The 26,718-nt window shown below is 46.7% G+C and overlaps 1 protein-coding gene across 5 annotated transcripts in view; it reads left to right on the top strand.

Annotated features, from left to right (window-relative positions):
• The window catches only part of LOC119387053 (carbonyl reductase [NADPH] 1), a 606,874-nt gene that overhangs the window by 577,491 nt on the left and 2,665 nt on the right, over positions 1-26,718 (top strand). For 3 of the 5 annotated variants that reach the window (XM_049413355.1, XM_049413354.1, XM_049413353.1), the window contains 3 exons: positions 23,117-23,198; positions 24,748-24,926; positions 25,682-25,794. In XM_049413355.1, coding sequence (XP_049269312.1) covers positions 23,117-23,198; positions 24,748-24,926; positions 25,682-25,794 — 374 coding nt within the window. Of the gene's footprint in view, positions 1-2,420; positions 2,600-9,921; positions 10,035-11,153; positions 11,280-11,378; positions 11,521-12,123; positions 12,188-13,597; positions 13,718-20,078; positions 20,300-23,116; positions 23,199-24,747; positions 24,927-25,681; positions 25,795-26,718 lie in introns of those variants that run through there. The other 2 variants (XM_037654354.2, XM_037654353.2) reach the window with 2 other exon arrangements.

Raw genomic sequence — 26,718 nt, 5'->3', positions numbered from 1 at the left:
ATTGGCATGGGAAAATCCTGTCGCGCACGTCGTCAAACCCTTTCCTCCAGACACGTATGGCACATATCCCGTTTACCACGGGCCGCGATATGCGACTATGCGCCACAGGTGATTGACAGTTTATATCTACCCAGGAATGGCGAGAACAGATATTGGTAATTTAAGTGCGAGAGCGTTAAGAAAAACCGACATCGGCAGCGTTGTCCCGACGAATGGAAAGAATAGAAATTAGAATCCCAGCAGGAATCGAACCCTAGCATCCTGCGTGGCAATCGGGTATTCTACCACAGAGCCACGCCAGGTCTATAAACGCTCCAATCCGCGATGTAACTGCCACACACTTATTGTGGACTTGCACGGGTCTACATTTAAGACGTCGTCGTCACCTACGTGCAACAGGCCTCAGGCCTGGCCGACCACCGGACCTTGACCGCTGGATTAGTGGACTTCACCACCGCTCATTACTGGACTTCATACACGAAGCAAATATGTATGTGTATTTTTGAAACAATAATTATTATGCCTAAGGGCAGACTTCAAAAAAAAAAAAAGCCTATGCAAGCGTAATGTTAGTGTAACGTCAATTGTGGTTGTGGTGCTGGTTATCCAATTTTACAAAAAAGCAATGGACACTATGTACTTCTCTTTAGTGTCCCTTTCAGGGCATCCTAATGTACGCTTGTTATTTCGAGAAGAAACCTGTACACTATATGTTATCGAATACAACAGGGCATACACTATGTGCTCCTACGATACAGGCGTCATATTTAACGTCTGTGGCTCCAGTGTTGGCTCCGCTTTTATAGCAGTCTAATAAACATTAGATTGGTATCGCTATGATTCAGTAAGCTATATTGAAGCATTGATCGACCCCGGAGGAATACATTAACGAAAGTTACTTATGATATTGACATCATTGCACCCTTATCGAAACTATGAGTGCACGTAGTTTCGATAATACTGACATATATGTACTCTAACGTGAGGGCTGACGTTACGTCGCACCGTAAGTTACCCTTTAAACGCTAGTGTTGTCGACGTGCCTGGTAAGCCCACGATGTGCACACAGCTACTACACTTACAAAAAAAATGTCGCCCACGGGGGGAACTCGAGTAAATGCGTCGCAGAGTGGTGGGGGTATCGCGTGAATGTTGCGTAATTGGGTTTCGCAGAAGCGTCGCACTGCCCGAGTGATGGTTCCGCTGCTCGACGTTCACGAACGGTTGCTGCTTCTCGAGCACGACGTTCAGGATCCACAGCCCGTCGTTGCCGTTTCGCAGCTGCTTCTCGTTCCCCGAGTGAAGGATCCGCAGCCCGTCGTTGCCGTCTCGCAGCAGCTTCTCGTGCACGAAGTTCCGGGTCCGCAGCTCGCTTCAAACGCTTGCGTTCAGCGTCGTATGCTCGTCTCTTCGCAGCCTTGTCTTCTGCGTTGTTTGCTGTTGTTGACGCCGACGACGGTGAGGGTGGGGTAACGTTGCCTTCAACGAGTGGTGGGACGCTGATTGAAGGTACTGTTGCTTCCATCGCATCTACTCGAGTCAAGCAAAGCGTCAAGTCAAGCGAAAGCCAAGTAAAGACGCCCTTGACTGAATTCCAAACGGGCGCTCCGCCGCTTATATACACACCGCCCGCGTTCGATCGAGAGGAGGGAGGGATGGAGAGGAGGGAGGGAGAGAGGGAGAGGAGAGGCCTGCTGCCGGCACGAGATGAGCCGAGCATGCGAGGGATGGAGAGGAGAGGCTTGCTGCCGGCACGAGACGAGCCGAGCATGCGTAGTGGGGGTGTGGACGGCGGCCGACGCCGCAGGTGCGACTAAGAAATGCTCCGCATTTAAAACACGCCGATCCACCTCGTAACGCTTAGTTCAAAGCCATAAAGTAATAATAATAATAATAATATCTGGGGTTTAACGTCCCAAAACCACGATATGATTATGAGAGACGCCGTAGTGGAGGGCTCCGGAAATTTCGACCACCTGGGGTTCTTTAACGTGCACCTAAATCTAAGTACACGGGCCTCAAACATTTTCGCCTCCATCGAAAATGCAGCCGCCGTGGCCGGGATTCGATCCCGCGACCTTCGGGTCAGCAGTCGAGCGCCATAACCACTAGACCACCGTGGCGGGGCCAAAGCCATAAAGTACAGCATAAAAGTACTCGCTGAGTGCTTCGCATGAAACCGATTCCCACAACGCGTGGGATCTGCCGTATTTTGTTTTAATTGAGAGAGTATAAATAGCAAGGGCGTAGGAAAGGGAAGTGAAGGTGAGGAGGGGAGATGTGAGGGTGAGGAGGGAAAGGAGGAGGGGAAGGCCACCATAGGTACCCCAATTATTATTATTATTATTATTATTATTATTATTATTATTATTATTATTATTATTATTATTATTATTATTATTATTATTATTAATGAACAGCCAGGGACGAGAAGCGTGGCAAAGCAGCAGTGGCAGAGCTCAACAAGCACTTGCTGCGCCCGAAGTTTCACCAGCTTGACATCGACGACATCGAGAGCATCCGCAGATTTCGTGACTTCCTCAAGAGCGAGTACGGAGGCTTGGATGTGCTCGTGAACAACGCCGGCATGGCTTACAAGGTAAGCGAACACGGAAGTACGTTATTCTGGAATAACCTATCGGAGACGTTCGTTTCGCGGAGACAGCGCATAAGACTTTTCGCCGGGACTGCCGCAACCCGCGATAGACTGCATACCGCATTGCAGTTGTTACGTAGTAGCAAAAATAAAGTACAGTCAAAACCGACTATATCTAACTCGGATAAATCGAATTTTCCTTTATATCGAACTATTTTCGAACACGACGATGACTTATCGTCAATGCATAGGAAAATCTACGACTACATCGAAATGAAACAGCCGCAACACTTCATACATCTAACATAGAGCAGCGCGAAATGCCTCAACAAGTTGGCTTTCCAACACGCTGGCTTTTCTCACGAAAGGAGATTTTCCCGCATGTATTTGGGAGAGCGAGTACACACTGCCTCTTCCCATCACATGCTTTCTCCCATGGTACCTCACCGTCCCGCCGGTGCATCCTTGGCATGCGGCATTTACTTCTCCGCGATCCTCCCTTTGATAACGCGATGGCTGACGTAAAACGAAGAACCCGCTGTTCTCCACAACGCTGGCGATAATCAACGCAGTCGAACGTGGAGAAACAAAATCTGACGCGTCGCCGCTGCCTACAACATCCCAAGAAACACACTGAGTACGATATTTAAGAAAGTGCAATGGGGTAGCCGTCGCCAAGCAACGGCGACAACTCCTTCATTGTATTTTATAAAAAAAATATTTAAGTACAACGTCGACGTTAAGAGCAAAGCGGACCAAAGGCTCCCGGCGGCTGAAGAGTACGCACAGCTGCGTATGAAAATATTGAGGCGCTGTTTGCATCGATACCGTATTGTTCTCGCGTATATCCCGCCCCTGTATATAAGACGCACCTCCATCCACAAACCGCGGCAAAACAGGAACAAAAAAAAAAAGAAAAGAAAGGAAAAACCCCAGCGTATCGCCGCTAGGCCGCCTTCCTTGGATTATCGTGAAGCGGTGCCGTGAAGCCAACTTGAGCACCGAAATTAGCGGCGAAAAGAAATTAAATTCCTTAAAAGGCTTATATCGAATTACGCGATGTACCGAACTAATTACCGTTTTTCTTTTTGCGAGCTCGATATATGAGAGTTCGCCTGTACTACGTTTTCCCGAGGCTGACCTATATCAACGGTGCACGCGCACTTGTCTTCTTTCGGAGCACCGAATTACACTAGTGTAACATTTAAAAGGCTATAATCTAAAGGCACATAGCACCAAGGTAACTTGTGCACACATGCGATAGGCGATTATCCTTCGCTCGTTTTACACTTCTTTCCCTGTCCTCGCATTTTAAATGCGAAGCATTTCTTAGCGAACTTCTGCGACTTTGAGCGTATCTATCTATCTATCTATCTATCTATCTATCTATCTATCTATCTATCTATCTATCTATCTATCTATCTATCTATCTATCTATCTATCTATCTATCTATCTATCTATCTATCTATCTATCTATCTATCTATCTATCTATCTATCTATCTATCTATCTATCTATCTATCTATCTATCTATCTATCTATCTATCTATCTATCTATCTATCTATCTATCTATCTATCTATCTATCTATCTATCTATCTATCTATCTATCTATCTATCTATCTATCTATCTATCTATCTATCTATCTATCTATCTATCTATCTATCTATCTATCTATCTATCTATCTATCTATCTATCTATCTAATCTATCTATCTATCTATCTATCTATCTATCTATCTATCTATCTATCTATCTATCTATCTATCTATCTATCTATCTATCTATCTATCTATCTATCTATCTATCTATCTATCTATCTAGCCGCCTACGACTTTGTGCTCTCCTGGTCGCTTGGTTAATCGAATGTACACCAAAGTTGGTATGGTGTAACATGACTGTATGACGAGCATAAATGACAAGTCATAACATGAAAATCATGACACGCATGTCATGTACAGCATGACTTACGTGCCGCGCTCATGGGGCGCTGGCGGCCGTTTCGCTAGCTTGATCTACCCCGAAATTGGTATTGCGCGACGTGACTGTGTGACGAACATAAATAACACGAGTTAACACGAAAATCATGACACATATGTCATGTACAGCATGACTTACGTGCCACGCTCATGTGGCGCTGGCGGTCGTTTCGCTAGCTAATTATCTACCCCGAAATTGGTATTGCGCGACGTGACTGTGTGACGAACATAAATAACACGAGTTAACACGAAAATCATGGCACGCATGTCATGTACAGCATGACTTACGTGCCACGCTCATGGGGCGCTGGCGGCCGTTTCGCTAGCTTGATCTACCCCGAAATTGGTATTGCGCGTCATGACTGTGTGACGAACATAAAAACACGAGTTAACATGAATATCATGACACGCATGTCATGTACAGCATGACTTACGTGCCACGCTCATGGGGCGCTGGCGGCCGTTTCGCTAGCTTGATCTACCCCGAAAATGGCATTGCGCGACGTGACTGTGTGACGAACATAAAAACACGAGTTAACATGAAAATCATGACACGCATGTCATGTACAGCATGACACGTGCCACGCTCATGGTGCGCTGGCGGCCGTTTCGCTAGCTCGATATACACCGAAATTGGTATCTTGCGACGTGACTGTGTGACGAACATAAGTAACACGAGTTAACATGAAAATCATGACACGCATGTCATGTACAGCATGACACGTGCCACTCATGGTGCGCTGGCGGCCGTTTCGCTAGCTCAATATACACCGAAATTGGTATCTTGCGACGTGACTGTGTGACGAACATAAGTAACACGAGTTAACATGAAAATCATGACACGCATGTCATGTACAGCATGACACGTGCCACTCATGGTGCGCTGGCGGCCGTTTCGCTAGCTCAATATACACCGAAATTGGTATCTTGCGACGTGACTGTGTGACGAACATAAATAACACGAGTTAACATAAAAATCATGACACACATGTCATGTACAGCATGTCTTACGTGCCACGCTCATGGTGCGCTGGCGGCCGTTTCGCTATCTTGATATACACCGAAAATGGTATCTTGCGACGTGACTGTGTCACGAACATAAATAATATGAGTTAACACGAAAGTCATGACACACATGTCATGTACAGCATGACTTACGTGCCAGGCTCATGGGGCGCTGGCGCCCGTTTCGCTAGCTTGATATACACCGAAATTGGTATCTTGCGACGTGACTGTGTGACGAACATAAATAACACGAGTTAACATGAAAATCATGACACGCATGTTACGTACAGCATGACACGCGCCACGCTCATGGTGCGCTGGCGGCCGTTTCGCTAGCTCGATATACACCGAAATTGGTATCTTGCGACGTGACTGTGTGACGAACATAAATAACACGTGTTAACACGAAAGTCATGACACACATGTCATGTACAGCATGACTTACGTGCCAGGCTCATGGTGCGCTGGCGGCCGTTTCGCTAGCTTGATCTACCCCGAAGTTGGTATTGCGCGACGTTACTGTGTGACGAACATAAATAATAGGAGTTAACATGAAAACCATGACGCGCATCTTGCTAAACGACATACAAGACGATATATGCAACATGAAATCCATGACACGCATTTTGCTAAACGACATACAAGACGATGTATGCAGCTCTTTGCTGGCTGCTTCGCATTACATCGATTCCCACAATGCGTGGGATCTGCCGGCTTTTTTTTTTCGTTTCCCTCGAGCTTCTGTTTTTCTTTCGTCTTCATTTAAGGCCCTCCTTGTTGCTTAAAAACTGATAACCTCGTTTGCGTGCCGAACATCGTTTGTAACGAGTCCATTTCTCGAAGGGTGAACGACGATTGCCTCACGCTTTCCTCGAAACAGCCTCGACTACGTATCGACCCTACGTTGATGCAATTTCTGAACGCCATTCTGCATTTCAGACGCCCGCAATGCCTTGCATGTCACCCGTGTTGTCGCAATACGGGTCATTAGTCTTTATTTCAGTTTGTACATACAAACTGGGGATGTCGAGAAAAAAGCAGCGAACTTTACCCCGCTTGACGGGCCTCGCCATCCTTACATGTCGGCAGTAGGCACAAAGCTGAAAACGAGCACTGGGCAGAAAGTTCGTACAAGTCGCTATGCATTTGCGAAATGATAAACTTGACAAAAAAGACATTTGTATCGTAATCGGCAACAGTACTGCAAGTCAGTGTAAAACAATAACACAGATTGATACAATATATGAGGACACGAAGACACTTGACATTACGGTAGCACAGATTGCTGAATAATGCTCTTGCAGATGGCAGAAGCGGACATGGTATTTAGGTGGCCATAAAATGAGGTATTCAAGAACTTTGACACAATATAACTTAACATAGAAAACCCATAGTTAGTTGTACACTTTGGCAATGCAAAATTACTTTGTACTCAGGTACACTTATATTTCTCCACTCATCATGAGTGGCGAAATATAAGTGGATCAAATTTAGAAGTAAATGAATCATTTTTTCTTATTATTGTTTTATAAAGGCATGCGAATCTGTAGTCGAATAATTTGTTTAGAGGTACAATATTAAATTGTAAGAAAACTTTGTTAACATTAAACATGGGGTCATGGCGTAAAACTAAAACTATACTCGGGGACAACTTTCTGTGGCAATGAAGGGAAAGCTACGGGGGCGGAGCGTCTGCACATGTACTGTTACGCGAAGTAGTCCGGTTTGGCGCGCGTCTCGTAACGCCGTGGAAAGTGATGGCTAGCGTTGCATTTCGACGCAAACGCTGCTTAGCGTCTAAGGTACGGATAAAAAATTGGCCTCGCATCTGCGTGCTTCGCTGCAAATGTCGTCTAAAGAAGATAGAAGAGGCGCTGCGTGAGATATGGACGCCATCTAGCAATACGTCGGGAAACATAAGTGCTGTGTTGCGGGCTGGTAGTCCCGGCGCAGCAGCAGGCGAAGACCGGCGGTGACCAACGCGACCGGCGGGGACGCCAGCCAGCCCGAACACGCGGTTTGGCGCGAAGCGCCGAAACAGAAGACTCTCCACACACTCTTTTATTTACACGTCGCCTGGGTAAAATAGGAATGCCAGAGCGGCGCCCCATGGCATTCGTACTGTGCAATACTGAACCGAAACCGAAACACAACAATGAGCTCGTGAAGAGGGCACGGAGGAAGGCAAGTTTCAGCGCAGTCGCATTTTCAGCGCAGCTTAAGAAACTAGGGTCTCTAGAATTACGTATGTATTTTCTATTAAAGGAACACACCACCTAATACTTACCTAGTGATGTTGCGCCCCAGATATGCTTAATGTTTGCTTTTTGATCAACAATGTACACAAGTATGAACCTAGTCAGCCGTTTAAGATGGCTGGCCGTTGGGCAAGTGGTTCAACTTTGGCCGGGCGGCTGAATCGAGTGACGTGCCGACATACAGAAAGACAGAGAGACAGACCAAAATTTCTGCGTTTAAGTTCCCCAAGAAAGACTATCGTCTTTAAAAGCGCGACTTTTTCAAGCACGCAAAAACGCAGTCACAACGTATAAAGTAAAAGAAATACAAATATCTCGCTTGTGTGAGCTGCGTTCCGTCTCAAAAAGCTACTTGTAGAAAATGAAGGAGTATTTTATATATCTCACGCAGAAAATACGGACGCAATTGTGGGAGTACATTCATTAGCGCGCGCTAAAAAGGTAGTACTAGTTGCTAACTTCGGGGTTGTAACGGCTTGTCACATATATTACTACCCTGTTAGTAAGTGCAGTTAGTAACGGCAAGAGTGGTAACTGTTACTACCTTTGCCGTTACTAACAGCAACTAGTAACTGTTACTACCCTAGCCGTTACTAACCATAGGTAGTAAAATAAAGGTTGTAAAAAAAGGTAGTAAACTGTACTAACGTGTTCATTTTGCCACATTAGTAACAGCGATCAAATTCATAATGTCACACTACGATACAACTTCGGGTAATCATCCGTGGAGTGTCATGAACTAGAAGAATACACAGATGCAACAAGTTCACTACGCGACAGTACTTACTAAGCGACTCATCGGGTATTTATAGCCCCTACATTCGAGATGCACGACTGGTACCGGTGAGCACATGTGTTTCACGATGAATGATAAAAAATTGTGACACTAAAGTACCACACCCTACTACTGGATTATGTGTGCTTGGGGACGTAGCACTAGACTTTTAATCAACCGTATTAAAACAAACAATATGTCCTGTCTTTTTGCTATAAAAGTGCCGCAAAAAAACATTATGTACAGCGGCCGAGACAAGGTACTAAGTCCACTAACATAGCTTCAGTGCATTTCAATGAATTGCTGTGCTAGTACATAGACAGTAAAAAGCTAATTATCATTTCTGGGATTTTACGTGCCAAAACCACAATATGATTACGAGACGCGCCGTATAGACTCTCGATTAATTTTGACCACCTGTGGTTCTTTCACATGCGCCTGTCATGCTATTTTGTTGGAATTGATATTGTGTACTAAAACGCGTATAGCGCTTGCTTACAATTCATTAACTTTTGCTCCTCCGTTTTCAGAATAGCAGAACGATGCTTAGAAATCGCGGTTGCGTAATTTTAAAAAGAGAACTTGTATTTTTTTTCTTGATCCATGGACATTTTCTTCACTAGTTTTCGATTAAAAATGATGTGATGAGACAATTCCAGTTATAAATTAACACAGTAGGTATTAACTACAATTTTAGATTAAGTAGTTAACGACCAGGTAGGAAAAAGGTAGTAACGGTCCATGAAAGTTAGTAACGGCTGCAATTACCACCTATTTGCTTGCAGTTACTAACTTAGGTAGTAAGCAGGTTGGAAAAAGTTAGCAACGGTTGCAGGTAGTAACTGTTTACTAACGTAGGTATTAAACAGGTAGCAAAAGGTTAGTAACGGTCCAAGACAGTTAGTAACCGCTGCAGTTACTACCTATTTGCTTGCAGTTACAACCTTTTTACTAACTTTTTTTTACGTGCATTGTGGCTCTGTAGCTTTCGCTTCATTGCCACAGAAAGTTGTCCCCGAGTATAGGCGAGTTTTTATGTTATGCGTGTAAGGTGTTACCAGCTGTATTCTTGCTTTTTGAAGTCCTGGACATTCAATAGAAATGTACATGGCCATTAGCTGTCTTACACATGTGGCGCATTTAGGTGAATGAATTTAGGTGGGCTAACCAATAAGCGTCCCCAGCAGCTTTTTTTCGGGACGTCTGCACAGAAAAACTATCGCTTCACTTTGTCAGTGATCCTCTGATGGAATTTTTGCTCAACTTTCTTTGTTGTATGGTCGCTGTTTTTTCTTCCTTTTAACTGCAGAATGACTCTACAGCGCCGTTTGCAGAACAAGCAGAGGTCACTGTGAAGACAAACTTCTTTGGAACACTCAACGTCTGCAAGGAGTTCTTTCCCCTGTTGCGACCACATGCCAGGTTATTTTTTATAATCTCCTGTGCTAAACTTGGTATTTATAGTTGAACTGCGTTAACAAACTAAATCCTGCAGTAATTACATGCAGCAATCGTAACTATATGATGCCTAATGGAAGCGCGCCGCTGCTATTTAGAATAGAACGTGTTTTCGTAACGTGATGCGCTATATTCGCAGTCGCGCGGGAACATTTTTAGCAGTAACGCTGCTCCGAATGGCTATAGACTCGGACGAGCCGGTGCTGCTGTGTTCGCGCAGATGAGTTGGCACGGCAGCGCATCGTGGTAGTGGACTTCGACCGCGCCCGCAGCCGCGCACGCGATAATACCTTTCACCACAGCATGTCGATAAGGTTGCCTTTCTGCGAGGCATAGTCTCGCGAAGGTTAAGCGCGCCGCATGTTGGAGTGCCAAGCATGAGACCGGGAGGGAGGCTCCTGTCATTGGCTCTCTATCTCTGACCATGGTTTGGAATAGAACGTGCCATTCTTTTCTAAGGCATTAGCTAAACAGAAACCAACGCAATAAATTCTGAGCAAATTCAAATGCGGTATGCACAGGCAATCTATCTGCGAAGTAACTGTTACATTCAGAGACGATGGTATCTAATTGGTTTGCTTGTCCATTGCAGCCTTCTATGATGCACTCAAAAACGTTCATAAACGTACCGCACGTGAGTTCATATGCATAGGTGGGTGCTGGGTTCTCCATGTGGGGGAGCCAAATTTCACCCTTCCCGCATTAAACGAGTCTGAAAGAAAACAAGCATCGCAATGGGTGCAAACACGAAAATTAAGCGATGACGAGTTCCCCACAATGGCCTGCCTTTGGTCCCCGGCTTCCCGGGAGGAAAGGCGGGAAGTAAACCGTTCTTGAAATGTAACGTCGGGTGTCCTCGGCTGCCAGAATCGTCAAAAACCTGCATAGCCATAACCCTGAACTTTAAACAATGACGGGACAGTAAAGGTATAGGGCAGACTTGGCGCTACCCTTAATTAATTTATTGAGGGGCGGCGGGAGGCACCCTGCCCCCTCCGTGTGCACGCCTATATGGTCATACACATGGGTCGTACAATGTGCACCGATATGATAAATGTGTCCACGTGCGCATCTTGTTTACAGGGTGGTCAACGTGAGCAGCATGGCTGGCATGCTTCAGAGAATTCCCGGAGAAGAACTCAAGAAGAAGTTTAGCAACCCCGAGATTACTCTGGAAGAGCTGTGCGGCCTGATGAACGACTTTGTGCAGTGAGCATCCTGCTATAGTTTTAGCTACGGAGTTTTTCCTATGCGCTCTCTGCGTGACTGCACATTTTTTTCTGTGTTGTCATTTTTGTGACAAAATAGGGCCGCTAAAGATGGAAAGAATGGCGAGAAAGGTTGGGGCCAGTCGGCTTACATTGTGTCCAAGGTTGGAGTCACTGTGTTGACCTTCATCCAGCAGCGTGAATTCAATGCAGACCCTCGTGAGGACCTGGTCGTCAATGCGGTAAGTATAGGGATATGTAATTTTTATTGTGGCTATTTCTATCAAAACATTCCGAAGCGATGCGACATGGGTATTTACACCATACAAGCGTACAGCGCACACTACGATCACACGCACGCACCCTCGCTTCCGTGCACTTATGTTCGTACAATATGGCATTTTGCCATTAGGCTATACACATGCGGTTATTAATGAAATCAGCCCAAGCGGTGGGCCAGCTCGTGCACACGGAACTCAATTCTCACATCAGTTGCAAGATTTGCGATATTGTATAGTTACATTCAGGGACGTAGCCAGAAATTTTTTTCGGGGGGGGGGGGGGTTTAACTACACCTTATGTATCTTCGTGCGTGCGTTTGTATGTGTGCGTGTATATGTACGCAAGCAAAACAAAAAATTCGGGGGGGGGGTTTGAACCTCCCCCCCCCCTTGGCTACGCCCCTGGTTACTTTAATACGTAGTCCACGCATGCAGGTTGATCAATTTTAAGCTACACGTGCTTTATAAAAGAAATTTGACATAACGTTGCGGATACCGAGAAGACAGGAAACCTTTTAGCTGCACACTGATCTCTCAACTTACTTTTCTTTTTTTTTAACAAAGGTGCATCCAGGATTTGTGGACACTGACATGACAAGCCACAAGGGTCCCTTAACACCTGAACAAGGTGAGAGGCTATATCCGTTCCCTGAGCACTTTTTTCTTCCGCTTCATTTGGTAAAGTTTCTGTTTCCTTTTCCTATTCTTGAATTGTTACGTAAAGTTCGTTTGCCTCCCTATCCTAAGAGCTTGGCATAAATGCATAGCAGGCAGGGGGCTGGTCAGCAGTTAGGCTCACTTTCTTCAGCCGTTACGACAAGGTGTCATGGTATAACGTTGACGCAGCGCCATTGACTCTGACACCTAATTCACTGCGTCGGAAGTCTTCTTAAATGCGAAGCATTTCTTAGCGAACCAAAGACAATTTGACCGTTTCTATGCAGGCGCGTATGCGCCACAGATAATTCGTAGACATATAGCAACCAAGACTTTGGAAAAATCTTAACGCGACAGCGTGAAGGAGGTGGTGGTGGTGGTGGTGGTGCACTCTTTATTACGCCCAAAAAGAGGGGACTATAGTACCGGCACCGCATTTTCTGCTACACGAGCTCCTTTACGCTTAGACTACTAAGCCGGCCGACCTCCTCTAAGCGTGAAGGCACTCGCGTCGCAGAAAATGCGGTGCCGGTGCCGGTGTCGGCGGCTTTGTCGATGGGCGAAATATCCCTATGGAAGCAAAGAATAAAAATCGCGGCTCAAGCCGGAATCGAGCGCAGGCATTCTTCATGGCAGTCAAGTAATGTACCACAAAGCCATGCCCAGTGCTTCAAACTGTTCCGGAAAAAGATCCCATACATGCATCCCGGGAAAACGCCAATAGCGGTTGCAGCGTTGGCTATCGGCTTTTATATCAATGCAATAAACATAACGTATTAACGCGAACTCGTTTCGCAGAAATTTCGGTGTCGGCGTCGTTGGTTTCGAGCGAAAAATCGGCGTTTTTCGTCAGCGAAAATTCGAGATAGATGCAAATAAAATAATTTAAAGAAATCTTCGGTCCGAGTGAGAAGCGAGCGCAGGCCTTCTGCGTGGCAAGCAGGTGTTCCACTACGGAGCCACGCCCATGCTTGAAACTGCTTCGAAAAAAGAATGCTATAAGAATATCATGTAGTGGAAGGAGTCTCCTTAACGCATGTGATAGAATCGCACCATGGCGTCACAACATGTGAATTGCGCAACGAGTGGGTGGTTTAAAGCTGCCCATCCATTAAAGAGTGTATAGCTGCACAGGGGCGCGTTGTACCTTACGGACGCGCGTAGTGGGTATACTTCGCCAATTTGCAAAAGGAAGAATTATGGCGTAGTGGGCACTTCGCAACGCTTGACTCGAAGCAAAAAATCTCTTATAGGCTGCCACTGGCTGACTGCTTCGGATGGATTTGATTCCCACAATGCGTGGGATGTGCCGATCTTTTTTTTTTTTTTTGCTTAACTGGTTTCACATTAATCTGTAACATCCACTCAATCGTCATTGCAGGTGCCGACGCTGCAGCCTACTTGGCTCTCCTGCCTCCGAATATCCAGTCACCCAAAGGAGAGTTTGTCTGGCACGACCGCGCGATTACCCCATGGGACAAATAAACGAAGAAGCCGTCAAGTCACTGCCTCTCATTTTGTATAAACCGGCGCTTCCTGCACCCGCCACCTCCCCCCCCCCCCCCCCCCCCCCCCCAAAAAAAAAAAATCTAGCAAGAGCGTGCCACAGGTTACAGATAACGCTATAGTAAACCAAAGCGACCTGTATCGTTCCACTGCAAATACTAAACGTTGATTTGAATATCTTATACAGCGGAGCTGCATGCTCGCGTTGACAGGAAATGAATCGACACGCGCCTTCTTCGACATCTTCTGCTTCGTTCGCAGAACACGTGCACCGATTTGTCCGGCGTGGGATGCAATAACTCTGATAGGCGAGAGAACGAGCACAGAGAGAGAGAGAAAGAAAGATAAAGAGAGAAATTCTTGGCGAAAAAACATTTCTTGACGAGGTGGGATTCAAATTCGCGTACCCACGATCCGAAGGCGAGCGACGTAACGGCTCGGCTATCCAGGCAAGCTAGCAGAGCATACAATAGCCTTATACAGTATAGTACAGCAATGGGGGTGGGAAAGGGAAGTGAGGGTGAGAAGGAGGGAAAGGGGGAGAGGAGAGAGTAATTCATACCATAGAAAAAAAAAGGAGAGAAATAGAGAGAAAGAAGGGGAATAAAACAGAAAGGCAAAGAAAGATAGAAAGAGAGAGAACCAAAGAAAGATAGCGAAATATATAGACAGAAAGAGATAGAAGATGACGACGATGAAGCAGAGGACGAAGAGAGCGCGTGCCGGTTCATGATCATGATAGTTTTTTGTTCGCGACCGACAGATTACGGCCGGCTTAAATATGTTCTATGGTGTTCACGAAACATCAAATCGACAGAAAAATCACAGCATATCCACGTGGTGAATGATGATGAGTGGGGCGAAACTCCGGAGAGAATCATCGGTAAACCGTGAATGTTCTGTGTAACGCCCCGTCAATCATCATATGAAGAGTGAGAAACACTGTGTGTATATTACAAACAAACATGAAACTTTTATTTTTCTTAATTAGATGATGCTTGGCTTGCGTTGTCCCTTCATTATCACGGCTTTATGGTCCGTGAAGTGAAGGGACAGCGGTTCTTGTACGGCTTGCAACTGGAAATTAGAAAATACCAGGTCTATACACGTCCCTCGGATGGTCTTCTCGCCGCAGCCGTGCAGCTTGTCGAGCAGCTTCGGCCTAGCGGGCTCGAACGGCGGGGTCTTCTCGGCGCAGCCGTGCAGCTTGTCGAGCAGCTTCGGCTTCGCGGGCTCGAACGGCGGAATCTGCTTCGCGGCGTCGACGTGCAGCTTCGGCCTCGCGGGCTCTCACCTCAGGATTCTATCTGCGAGCGCGCGCTGCCGCCGCCTTCCGTGCCCTCCGTTCCGCAGCCTTGTCTTCCATCTGGCGACTCCGAGCTAAAGAGAAAGCGTGCCAAGAGGGAGCCTCATGGCGCGTTACTTCTGAAATGTTGTCTTCGGGTGTCGTTGAAAACACGAGACGTAGTAAAGAAGAAAGAACGCCACACAGGCGAACACGCACGAGAGTGTCACTCGTCAACGTCGTCTTCTTCTTCTACTGCATACCAGAACGCGCGCTTCTCACGAACTAGAGGTGGCTACTACAAACCTACAAACCTATACAAACCTACAAACGGAGGATGGACAGACCCACGGCATAAGGAGCTTCGCCCCTAAAAGCTCCGCTGTTAAAACAGTAGTCGCGGTAAACGTGTTGATTCTGCGCACAGCCTCACGCGGAAGCTTTTGTCCTGCGAGGGCTTTTAAGCGCCTGGCGAGCGTCTGCATGAGCTTGGTGATCCAAACGAGATGGCGGTCGGATATCACCACGTGGACGGACCGTTCCCCATATCTCGAAAGCAGCCGCATTGATTGATCCTAATTTACACTTCCTCCCCATTGCCGACGCATTAAAGGACGGCACAGCTGTTTATAGTATATATACTAGGGGTCTGAAGCTCACCTCAGCTAACGGGCCGCATTAACGAAAGATTATGCCCGCAAGGGTCAGTGACGAAAATAAGAGCGGGAGGAGGGGGGGCATAAGTTGTACAAGATATAAGCTAATGTTGCCATTGGAAAGAAGACCTTTCCCATATACCATATATGGGTAATTTCTGAAGGGGATTTGGCGGTAGGATTCCAACAGCGTATCGATTCATATCTCCACAATGAATAAAATCTGGACAAGGATTCCCCAATATTCTAGAGTTTTGTTGCACGGTTATGTATCAACACATGGTGACCACAGGGGGCTCCTCACGAAAAAAAAAATATATAGATCAGTCATGCCTGTGTAGCTCAAGAACATAGTTATTAAGAAAATACAAACAAAAATGGGACAAAGACAGTCATGTGGGGGTCACGGGCCGCTAGCAAGAGATCCGCGGGCTGCGTATTTGAGACCGCTTAGACCGGGCGGTGAGCGTCTCTTAATGAAATTACTTTCTCACTCATACTCTTTATTTGCTTCTTTCTTTCTTTCTTTCTACATAAGATGTTTGAAAAGACTGGATCAATGAAAGCTCGCTGTTGGTCTAGTCGGTTATAGTTAACTGTAGGAATATGTACATGTCAGCGCTCAGCGCAGTGAAATGACGATACACTTGGGAGAAAAAATTCAGGAGCCCTTCCTAAATCGGGAAAGTAGGGGCAAGCGAAGCTTGGTGTGGGCGGTGCCGGGCGTACTGCTTTTCTTTCTTTCTAGGTAGCGGCCGTCCCCGGAACGCTGTTTTCTGGCAGAATCGGCGCGGCGTCTTTGATCTTTTTTCCAGCGTTAGTCAGCCTGTAGAAAGGCCCAAGGAAAGGGCTATCACGCGATCACGGAAACGCGGTTTAGGAATTCAATTTTATCGAAGTCGGAATTTTTCTGAAATGTGCATTTCCTGATACCGACGTTACGCGTTGTCCAGGAGATCGCTTTTAGTCCGCCAACACGAAATATTGCAATGAAGCGCCCACAGCAAGTGTACTGCTTCACAATTGCTTTTTTTTTTTTTCTCTTTTTGCATCGTCGGTAGAACGCATTCATATGCTTCAGTTCAGTCAACGCCTCCTCAGAGGAGGTGCTGGTTGAGTTCACTGCGGGCAAGAAAAGTGTTTCCAATGTCTGGAAATAAAGAAGAAAAAATATTGGCGCGTGGCCTAATGTTCAAGGCACTCGCTTTCAGACCGCAGTGACCGGGTTCAAACCCCAGCCCCGGCAAGAAAACTTGTTTTTTTTTTATTAACACGAAAGTGTTTTATGCCGGGGTCCACCAAGACTTCAGTGATCGAAAAAATTTACACGATCAGATGGCAAAGAAAAAAACTTCCGTCAACGGGCATCGAGCCCACGATTACTCGGTCCGCAACATTACATGCCGGGCACGCTATCCACTGTGCGAAGACTATGGAAGCGGCGGGGCTGGTGGCGTTACCCTCCTCTTTTTCTTCCTCCTCACCATCACTTCCCTTTCCCACCCCTTGCTATAATATACTATACAAGACAGCTCCACTAACGAGAAACCTGGGGAGGTGCGAAGCACCGGCGTTTCCCATAGGGACACGTCGATAGCAATGGGAGGACAGCGTCCTCTCATGCTACTGACAGCATCCATCGCGGAGAGAGAGAGAATAAACATCTTTATTTTGTTTTCATTGAGGCATCGTCTTTGGGGTGGTCTCCCCATTCCAGGAAACCATAGGCTTTCGCCGCGTCGACAGCCCTCGCTACCAGCTGGCGCTGGTCATTGCGGAAAGGCAGCTTTTCCTGAGCCAACGCGCCGTCTTATTTGCCACTTGCTTTACCGTGACGGGTGACGCCGTGACGGGCTACGACGACAGGAGGCGCCGGCAGCCCGAGCGCATAAGGTGCTTCGCACCTAAAAAAAATCGGCAGATTCCACGCAATGTGGGAATCGATGTAATGCGAAGCAGCCAGCAAATAGCTGCATACATCTTCTTTTTTGTCGTTGAGGCTAATGAAGTCATTCATGTCGTGACATCTAGTTCGCTATATATCGCGAAATTGTCATACATGCATGAGTGTTGGTATATGCCATGCTAATGAAACATATATTCTGCTACATATATACGATACGTGACCTGCTATTCATGTTCGTCACGCACTCCTGTCATGCCATACCAATTTAGGTGTATATCCAGTTAATAAAGTGGCCGTGAGTGCACCATGAGCGTGGCACGCAAGTCCTGCTGTGATACGTGTCATGATTTGAACAGTCACGTCGCGCGATACCAATTTTGGTGTATATCAAGCTAGCGAAACGGCCGCGAGCGCACCGTGAGCGTGGAATGTAAATCATGCTGTACATGACATGCGTGTCATGACTTGCACGTTAGGACCTGTGACTTATGTTCGTCATACACTCTTGTCACGCCATACCAATTTTGGTATATATCAAGCTAACGAAACGGCCGCAAGAGCACCAAAACAGTGCCATGTAAGTCATGTCGTCCATGACATGGATATCACGATTTTCATGTTATGACCTGTCATTTATGTTCGTCATAAAGTGATGTTACGCCATACCAATTTTGGTGTACATCCTATTAACGAAACGGCCAGGAGAGCACAAAGTCGTAGGCGGCTAGATAGATACGCTCAAAGTCGCAGAAGTTCGCTAAGAAATGCTTCGCATTTAAAAAGCGGTTGCACTGACGACGTCGTTAGTGTTGTCATGGTTACAGCGGCTCAGCGCCACCACCGCTATCACACGACCACGCCCACGGCCGGACTCGACTCTCTCTCTCCTCCGCTCTCCCCTTACGGCCTTCGCAACGCGACGGGAGTGAATGGAATTTTTCCTTGGCGAGTTGTTCTACGGCGCGCCGCACGAGGTCGCCACCAGCTCACCGTCTCTGCGCGCGCGAGCTAGGCTGAGTGCTGTCATTTCTTAACTGGCACCTGCCTAGATTGGTGATTCCGCGTGCGCGCTGCTTTCATCAGATTCGTCGATGATGCCCACGACATGAGTGACGACTTGCATCCTGCAACCCTGGTCTGTTTTTGTGGGGCAGTTATCACGCCACGTCTGCGTTTGACAGCGGCGTCTGAAGGAACTCGTCTGTGCGCGCCAGCTTCTTCTGAACTTGTGAGCTTTCTCCATGGGATTGATGTACGCGTCAACGTGTTGTTTCTTCCTGCTGCTTAGGGCGCGATCGCTGTAGCCATGGTCACAATTGCCCTTGATAACATCGTCAAAGAAAAGGCCATCCACCCGAGGCAGGTCCGGCTGATGTCAGAGACTGAAGCTGAAGAGCTCGCTGCAGCCGTAACACAGGAAGTGACTGAACAGCTGGAAAACCTGAAAGGACACCTTTTAGATCCATCCCCTTCAGTGACATACTCCGGTCTCGTGTATGTGTGTGTGTGTGGGGGGGGGGGGGGTACCTGGCGAAACTCATTAGCGAGTTAGGCTGTGATGCATGCTTGATGATGGTGACGACGACTAACGAAGAAGACCCTCTGTTCACTTTGTTGCACGAACAGGACAAAAGTAGACTTCATTACCCAAATCGTGTGTTCTTGGCACTTTTGGACAACATTGTGGTTTTCTTTGAAACGGCTGCGAAGCACCTACCACGGACAAAAGTGCACGAAGTGCTGCAACTTCTTGTTACACCGTACCTCGAACAATCGCCCATTTTGAACTGCCCAGAGGACGTTGGCAACGGTCACAGAAGCCGCACAGATAGTGTGATTGCTGACAGGTTTCTCAGGCTGCTTCTAGTTAATCACACCAAAATGGTAACAGAAAAAAACGAGAAACCAGTTGCTTACGTGCATAAGCTATCGAGAAAGCATTTTAGGCTTTAATGCACATGATATGAAGTTTGTCGGCACCAAAATGTGCAAGAGTGCTTTATATTGATCAGAAAATAAAGTTTGAATCTGTGAATACCTCAAATTTGTTGTAGCCTCACAGCATTCTTACCTCATAACTTCACGTGCGCATTAAATAACCATATAGCCTAAGTAACGACGTGTGCTGAATAATTGTGAGTGTTGGGTTGATCATCCCCTTTTATTTTTCCAGCGTCGTCTGCTGCTAGCTTACGTCTTCCAGGAGAGGCTCTAAGCCGTTCCGTCCGCATTATATGATACTACGATGTTGACTACTAGCGCTCAAAATGAATATCAAGCTTAAAATAAAAGATAAATTGGGTCCGCCAGCTGAGGTTACACAGATATTGCTGGCATGCAGCCTGCCGGAGCGCATCCGTCAATGCGTTTTGCGGAGGCGAAACGGTGAGCTGACAGCGCCACCACAGAGCTGCGGCGGCAGGCTGCAACATCCATCATTGCAAAGGCCGTAAGGGGGGAGCGGAGGAGAGAGTCGAGTCCGGCCGTGCCACGCCTTTGCATCTCCGCAACGCCGCCACTTCCCGCCACATCCGGTCCCAGGTGCGCCACGTGGACGTCGGCGGGCATAAACCCTGGCGGCAGCAGCACGAATGACGCCGTGCCCCTCCTCCTTCGAAGCAGACAGCAGACGCGCAGCGAGCGGCTCCGTTTAGCCCGTTCAGTATTCGGTGATTGCTGTGTCCTCTTCAAAGAAATCGGCGAGTCATGTCGTCTCCTCGGGTCGCAGTGGTAAGAGTGTCGGCCATGTGCACACGCAGCGTGCATACATTAGCTTTGTGTTCTCGTTTTACGAGTTGTTAGAAAGGTGCGCTCGCGGGGCGATCGCTTGTAGCCATCCGGAAAGCGTGTACGTGTGTACGGAACACGGAAAACTCGTGCCGGCCTTGAGAGGCGTTGCTTGAGACGTTTAATTCATGGATTCTCCTCGTACGTCCTTGCGTGTGCGCAACTGTCGCAAGCGTGGTCAACGGTGCTGATATTGTGTCGACCGCTCCTTCGCATCGATATGATCAGAAAAAATAAAAAAAATAAAAGTACTACCGGTCAACCGCGCGATCTCCGGAATCTCCTCTCCTCAGGAGCGTCCGTTATAGCGTTTGCCCATTGTCGTTGTTTGTATCCTGACGCTAGCTGCCATCTCTTTGTGTGTGGGTTTATCCATGTGTTTATCTGCTCAGTGCGTATGTGCGTCCGCTTTTGTGTGCGGAGGAGAGAAAGGGGGGGGGGGGACAGGAGTGGACTTTTTCGATGGTTATCTGCCACCGTCTGTTACAAGCGGAGACACTCAGAAGCACTAACAGCATTGCTTTATATATTTGTGTGTCGAACGTATCACTGTTTCAGAGCTCTTCGTACGCCTACGGCATTTTTTCTCTATCTCATCCTATCAACATGCAAACATTCCTGTGGAACTGATATCGGGAGGTGCAGGGTGAAGGGTCGTTCCCTTTTACGCAGTCAGTAAGGGGTTGTGCGAACATACTTAACTTTCTAACAACGAATTTAATATTATGCTGTGTGCGATGAAGTCCTCGAATCGAAAAGTCACTGTTTCATTCTTGTCTTCGAATCGAATTGTAACTAGCAAAAATTCCGATACATATTGAATAATTTTCGGATACATTATGTCGAAGACTGTACGGGATAAAACATGAAATTGAAGCCGAAATAAGCGTAATTTGCTCCACAGTGCATCAAACAGTGCACCGCATCGTGCGTCACTCAGACAACGGGGCTTTTTGAGCATAAACGCGATAACTCGCATTATAGTGTCGGTTAGACCCTATTCAGCAGTGAGTATTGCCACTATTTATAGACGTAGAACCCGCGTCCTCTCATCCTGTGATATAGCGTGGAAATGGGACGGAAAATTGTGACGGGGTGTTCTATAGCAGTGGTCTCAAACACGTGGCCTGCGGACTTAGCTCATGTATACTTAATACAGGGTCCTTCGACCGGAGAGCTGACTTGTTTATTTGGAAAAAAATATATATGACCAAGAAAGTCAGGTGCGGGCCCGGCCGATAGCGAAAGGTCCGCAGGCCACGTGTTTGAGACCACTGCTGTAGAACACCCCGCCACAATTTTCCGTCCCATTTACACACACACACACACACACACACACACATATATATATATATATATATATATATATATATATATATATATATATATCCCTAGAAAGACAGGAAGGGTTCTATTTACACAACAAAATATAATTTATTCGAGGGCTACAAATCTCCGTGCACTTGTTGAACAGGTTGAACAGGAGATTACCCCATCAACCATTTGTTCGCAGCAAAAAGTAGTGCTGGCGGTTAAAACCGGGCCTGTATTGCTCCTGCAGCTTAAATTATTTTTGGACCCGACTTGTATAGGCTATCGACCGTCAAGCGTCGCAACCATCGAAACTGCGGGACGGGCCAAGCGCACATACTGTGAGAGGTTACGCTGCCGCCTATCTTGAATGAATGGCTGAGCAAACACGCAGTACCGATAAGGGGGTCCCTCCAAATATGTGGCTTTTGATATTCTGTGAGAGGCCGCGTTTGTCGGCGTGAATTACGCCAGGAAACTGACATGACTGGCCCTATATGGTTTTCAAGTTTAGGCTGGCTTGTGCAATTCTCAGCCGTACAGGGTCCCTATGCGCAGAATTCCGCGCACGCATGCAAAAGTTTGTCCAAAAGGTCAGAGTACATAACACTATGTATATATATATATATATTGTTAAGCTGTTTATTGGACGGCACTCGGCGACAATGCACTATGGCGACAGTCAAGGCAAAAGCACGGGGTCCGAGCGCGAGCGGCGTTTAGAAGAGGGCGACCCACTAGGAGCCGCTGGAGAGCGCAACCGTTAAGCAGTACCAATTGCTTCGCCACAATATATATATATATATATATATATATATATATATATATATATATATATATATATATATATATATATATATATATATATATATATATATATATATATATATATGTATATATACACCGTAAATTTATTAATAGTTGAGAAAATCAATGTAGAGAATTTCATTTTTAAATTTTCCGCCGGAGACTATGGCGGTGACGTCGCGGATATTAAAGTACTTTTTCTTTTCGTGTTTTGGTCACATTGGTTCAACTAAATTTCCTAAAACTAGGTAGGCAAAGTCTCTGGCCTCCTAAGAATACATTGTACTTCATTTTTATCCATTAGGAACTACGTAGGCTCTAGTAGGCGCAGCCAAAATCTATGAAGTCACGGCGACTGGGGCGGGAACTTCAAGGTGGCGTCAGTACCCGCATTCTTTTTTTTTTTTTTTTTTGCGTTTTCTCGCTTACCCAACGTCTTCTCGCAGCAAGCGTGGTGTTTTTGGTATCGTGAAAGAGCCATTTACTAATACGAATAAATCGGCTTTTTTTTAGTGTCCTTTCAAGGGCATCCTCCTAACTTACGCTTGTTATTTCGAGAAGAAGCGTGTACACTAACGTCACTAAGTTATCGAGTACAATAAAACATACACCTTTCGGTATAGCCGCTTCTCTTTTGCGCAGGTTACAGGTAGCAACAAGGGCATAGGATTCTGCATAGTGAAGTTCCTGTGTCAACAGTTTGAAGGAGATGTCTTCCTCACAGGTCAGTGGATTGCGTTATGAAATATATGAATTCTGCTTTTAATTAGTTCCGAGGCTATGATCTAACATGCATAACTTTCCGAAAAAAAAAAAAGAAAAATGGCTTTGCCGCAGCACAAATGCGTTATGCAGTGAAGTTTACACTGTGTTGCTGTGAAGCGTACTTAGAGGAAAGGAAGCACGCACAGTTTCCGGTCACAGTATGATCACAAAGAGCTTATAGTAAGTGTACTGGCAGGTAGTCGTAGCTGTTCCTGATGGGAATGTGGCGGTATGATACCCCTGTCACACGGGCACCCGTGAACTCCGTTTAATTCCCTCGTCTTTTCTTTAGTGGGAGATGGCGTAATTTTTTTTTTGTGTATAGGGGCATCCTTTGCCAATAACCTTACTATAGTAAGCTTACTGGCAGGTTATATCACCGGGGACGGCACGTGCGCCTGCATAATGAAGTAACGCGTACAGTATAGCGTACGTTATCATATGCATGCAGGGCGAGTTAAGTGGACGAAACAATGGCTTAAATCACCACGTCAGAAACAGCTCTGATGGCCCGCAAGTGTACTTACTAAACACCCCGGAGTTTGTAGATTGACAGGAGGGGGTGCGTGCGCACGTTCGTAATTAAGCAACACATATACTCACCTGGCTGTGCCCCCTTTTTGCTGTTGGTGTGCTTTACCGCATAGCAAAACTGAGTTTATGAAACCGAAAATGAAGCTATGCATGTAAGACAACCGCTTTCAAGCCTGCCTGGCCGGCACCCTTAATGGACGTCTCGGTTTTCCTGCTGTGATCAGCGATAGTGCGTGCGCACATGCGCAGTTAAGCAGTACCGCGGCCGCTGAATGAAAAAGTACATAATATATAGGCCCATTGACTCTGCCCCCTTTTCACGCATGATATGCTTCATTGCATAGCGCAAATCGAAGGCAGCAAAACTTACTTTAAGAAGGTGAAAATAAAGTTATGCATATCAGCGGCGCGATCTTGTACACATTCCAAATAAGCACGGAGGCGTGGCGTTACATCCAGCCGCACGCGAATGGCCAATGTGAACCGCGACAGACGTCACGGCCCTGCATTGACCAATCGCGTGCGGCTGGATGCAACGGACCGCCTCCGTCCGTTTTAAGAGCGCGCATGAAATCGCGCCACAGGCAACCACTTTCAAGACTTTCAAAAGTACAGTTATTAGACGGCTCGGCGTTCGCGCTGTTTCCAGAGATTATGCGTGCGTACGTGCATGATTAAGCAAGACGAGCAACATATAACAGACCCAACAACTGTGCCCACTTTTCACACTTAAAGTGCTTCACGGCACAGCACGGTCGTACTGCGGCGAAGGTGCCTTTAAAAAGGCAAAAAATTGCGCATTAATTTTATTTTAGTGTGCACATGTAAGCACGTGTACTCGATACAGGGTATTTCTTTAGACAATACATATATTTGATACAACGCTACGACAGTCAGACGCCTGTCGTCTTCTCAAACGAACTCTACGCCATTTAGAATTCCAGATTTTAGAAGTGTTCTCCTTTTATGGACAGCCAGGGACGAGAAGCGTGGCAAAGCAGCAGTGGCAGAGCTCAACAAGCACTTGCTGCGCCCGAAGTTTCACCAGCTTGACATCGACGACATCGAGAGCATCCGCAGATTTCGTGACTTCCTCAAGAGCGAGTACGGAGGCTTGGATGTGCTCGTGAACAACGCCGGCATGGCTTACAAGGTAAGCGAACACGGAAGTACGTCATTCGGAAGTTGAATGCTGTTGGAGCGAATGTTATAATAACTTAGTCATCGGAGATGGCGTTTCGCAGAAACAGCGCATATGGGATGACGTCTTTCCGCCGGGACTGACACAGCTGTGCATGCCTCGTTCGGCAAAGTGTATGAGCCTGCTAATTACCACAATGAAGTACCACGTTTTCTCGAGTTTGACACCTACATTAACGATGTACGTGTTTTTTATTCTTTCGAAGCACCGAACACTAATGTAACATTTGAAGGCCATAAACTGAACGCTGCTATTACATCAAGGCACCACGAAGGTAACTTGTGCACACATGCGATAGGCGATTATTCTTTGCTCGTTCTACACAGCCTTGCCTGCCCTTTATTTTTCCCACGAGCTTTTGTTGTTGTTGTTGTTGATCTTCGGTTGTTAGGATTCGCTCATCTTCGTCAGCGTCCACCAGTGTTCGTTGTTAGGATTTGTTCATGTTTGCCAGTTTTCACCTGTTTGTTCACCTTCGGTTGTTAAGACACTGTTGCTTGGAAACTGAGAACCTCGTTTGCGTGCCGAATGTCATTTGTAGAGAGACTGTTTCTCGAAGGGTGATCGACACACGTATCGACCATAGATTGATGCAATCAAGCTGGAATAAAACACTTGGTTGTCTTCACCTACATATAAAAAAAGGAGAAGTTCAATTACAACGTTATTTATGTCTTGCGTGGTTACTCTCTTTCCTTTAACTGCAGCAAGACTCTACAGCGCCGGTTGCCGAACAAGCAGAGGTTACCGTGAAGACGAACTTCTTTGGGACTCTCAACGTCTGCAAGGAACTCTTTCCCTTGCTCCGCCCGCACGCGAGGTTTGTTTTTCTAATCTCCTGCGCTGAACTGGGGATTTAGTAGAGCTGACGCAACACACTGCAGTAATCCTGCATGCAGTAATTACATGCAGCAAGCAGCTGCGGTAATCGTAGCGAATGATGCGTAATGCAAGCGTGTAGCTGTGGCTGGGAATCCAACGTGTTTCGGTAACGTGGTGGACGACCCGCTATCGCACGAGAGCGCTTCCACAGAAACGCATGATCCTGCTTTGAACGGTTAAAAAAAAGAAAAAAAAAAAAACTGCGTTGGCTTTGACGGACCGTCTCGGACGCTCCTATGCAGCTGTGTTTGCGCAGCAGAGCTGCCACAAAATGACATCGCGGTTTCGGACTGCACTGCTTTATCGCGTCCCCTGCCGCGCACGCGACTGCACTTTCTTTTTTTTTTTCTACTCTCTAAGGATGGCTTTTTTTTTTTTGTAAGACACAGTCTTTTAGTGGCAGAGCTCGTCGCTTACGGAAATGCGAAGCAAGGGATAGAGAAGCTCCCACCTGGGCGTTGTATGTATGCACTGCTGCTCACCACGTAACTAACCCACCACTTTGAGCATTGCCGGATCCCCCTGCCCTTCCAAATGCTCCCCCCTCCCCCCTGCCACGTTCTGACTTAGCGCTGCCACGGTCTGTCTGGAGGCGCGCGCAAAGAAGCGAGCGGGCGCCTCCAGACCGGCCGTGGCCCTGCAGGCGGCGTGCTCTTATAACATTACTCCGAGAGCCGTAGATCTGTTTATTCGCTTCGTGCCGCTTACTTGTTTTTCTTCTTCTTTTTAAATCAAGGCATAGATGCTACCATCAATGCATTTATTTGTGAACCCCATGTGAGTTCATATATACGGGCGTACATCAATATTAATATCATAATGATGGCATAGCCGGCTCTAACGTAGCCTATACCTCTCCATG

Source organism: Rhipicephalus sanguineus, chromosome 3, assembly GCF_013339695.2.
Source record: "Rhipicephalus sanguineus isolate Rsan-2018 chromosome 3, BIME_Rsan_1.4, whole genome shotgun sequence".
Classification (NCBI taxonomy): domain Eukaryota; kingdom Metazoa; phylum Arthropoda; class Arachnida; order Ixodida; family Ixodidae; genus Rhipicephalus; species Rhipicephalus sanguineus.
This window is presented reverse-complemented; position numbering and strand designations above follow the sequence as displayed.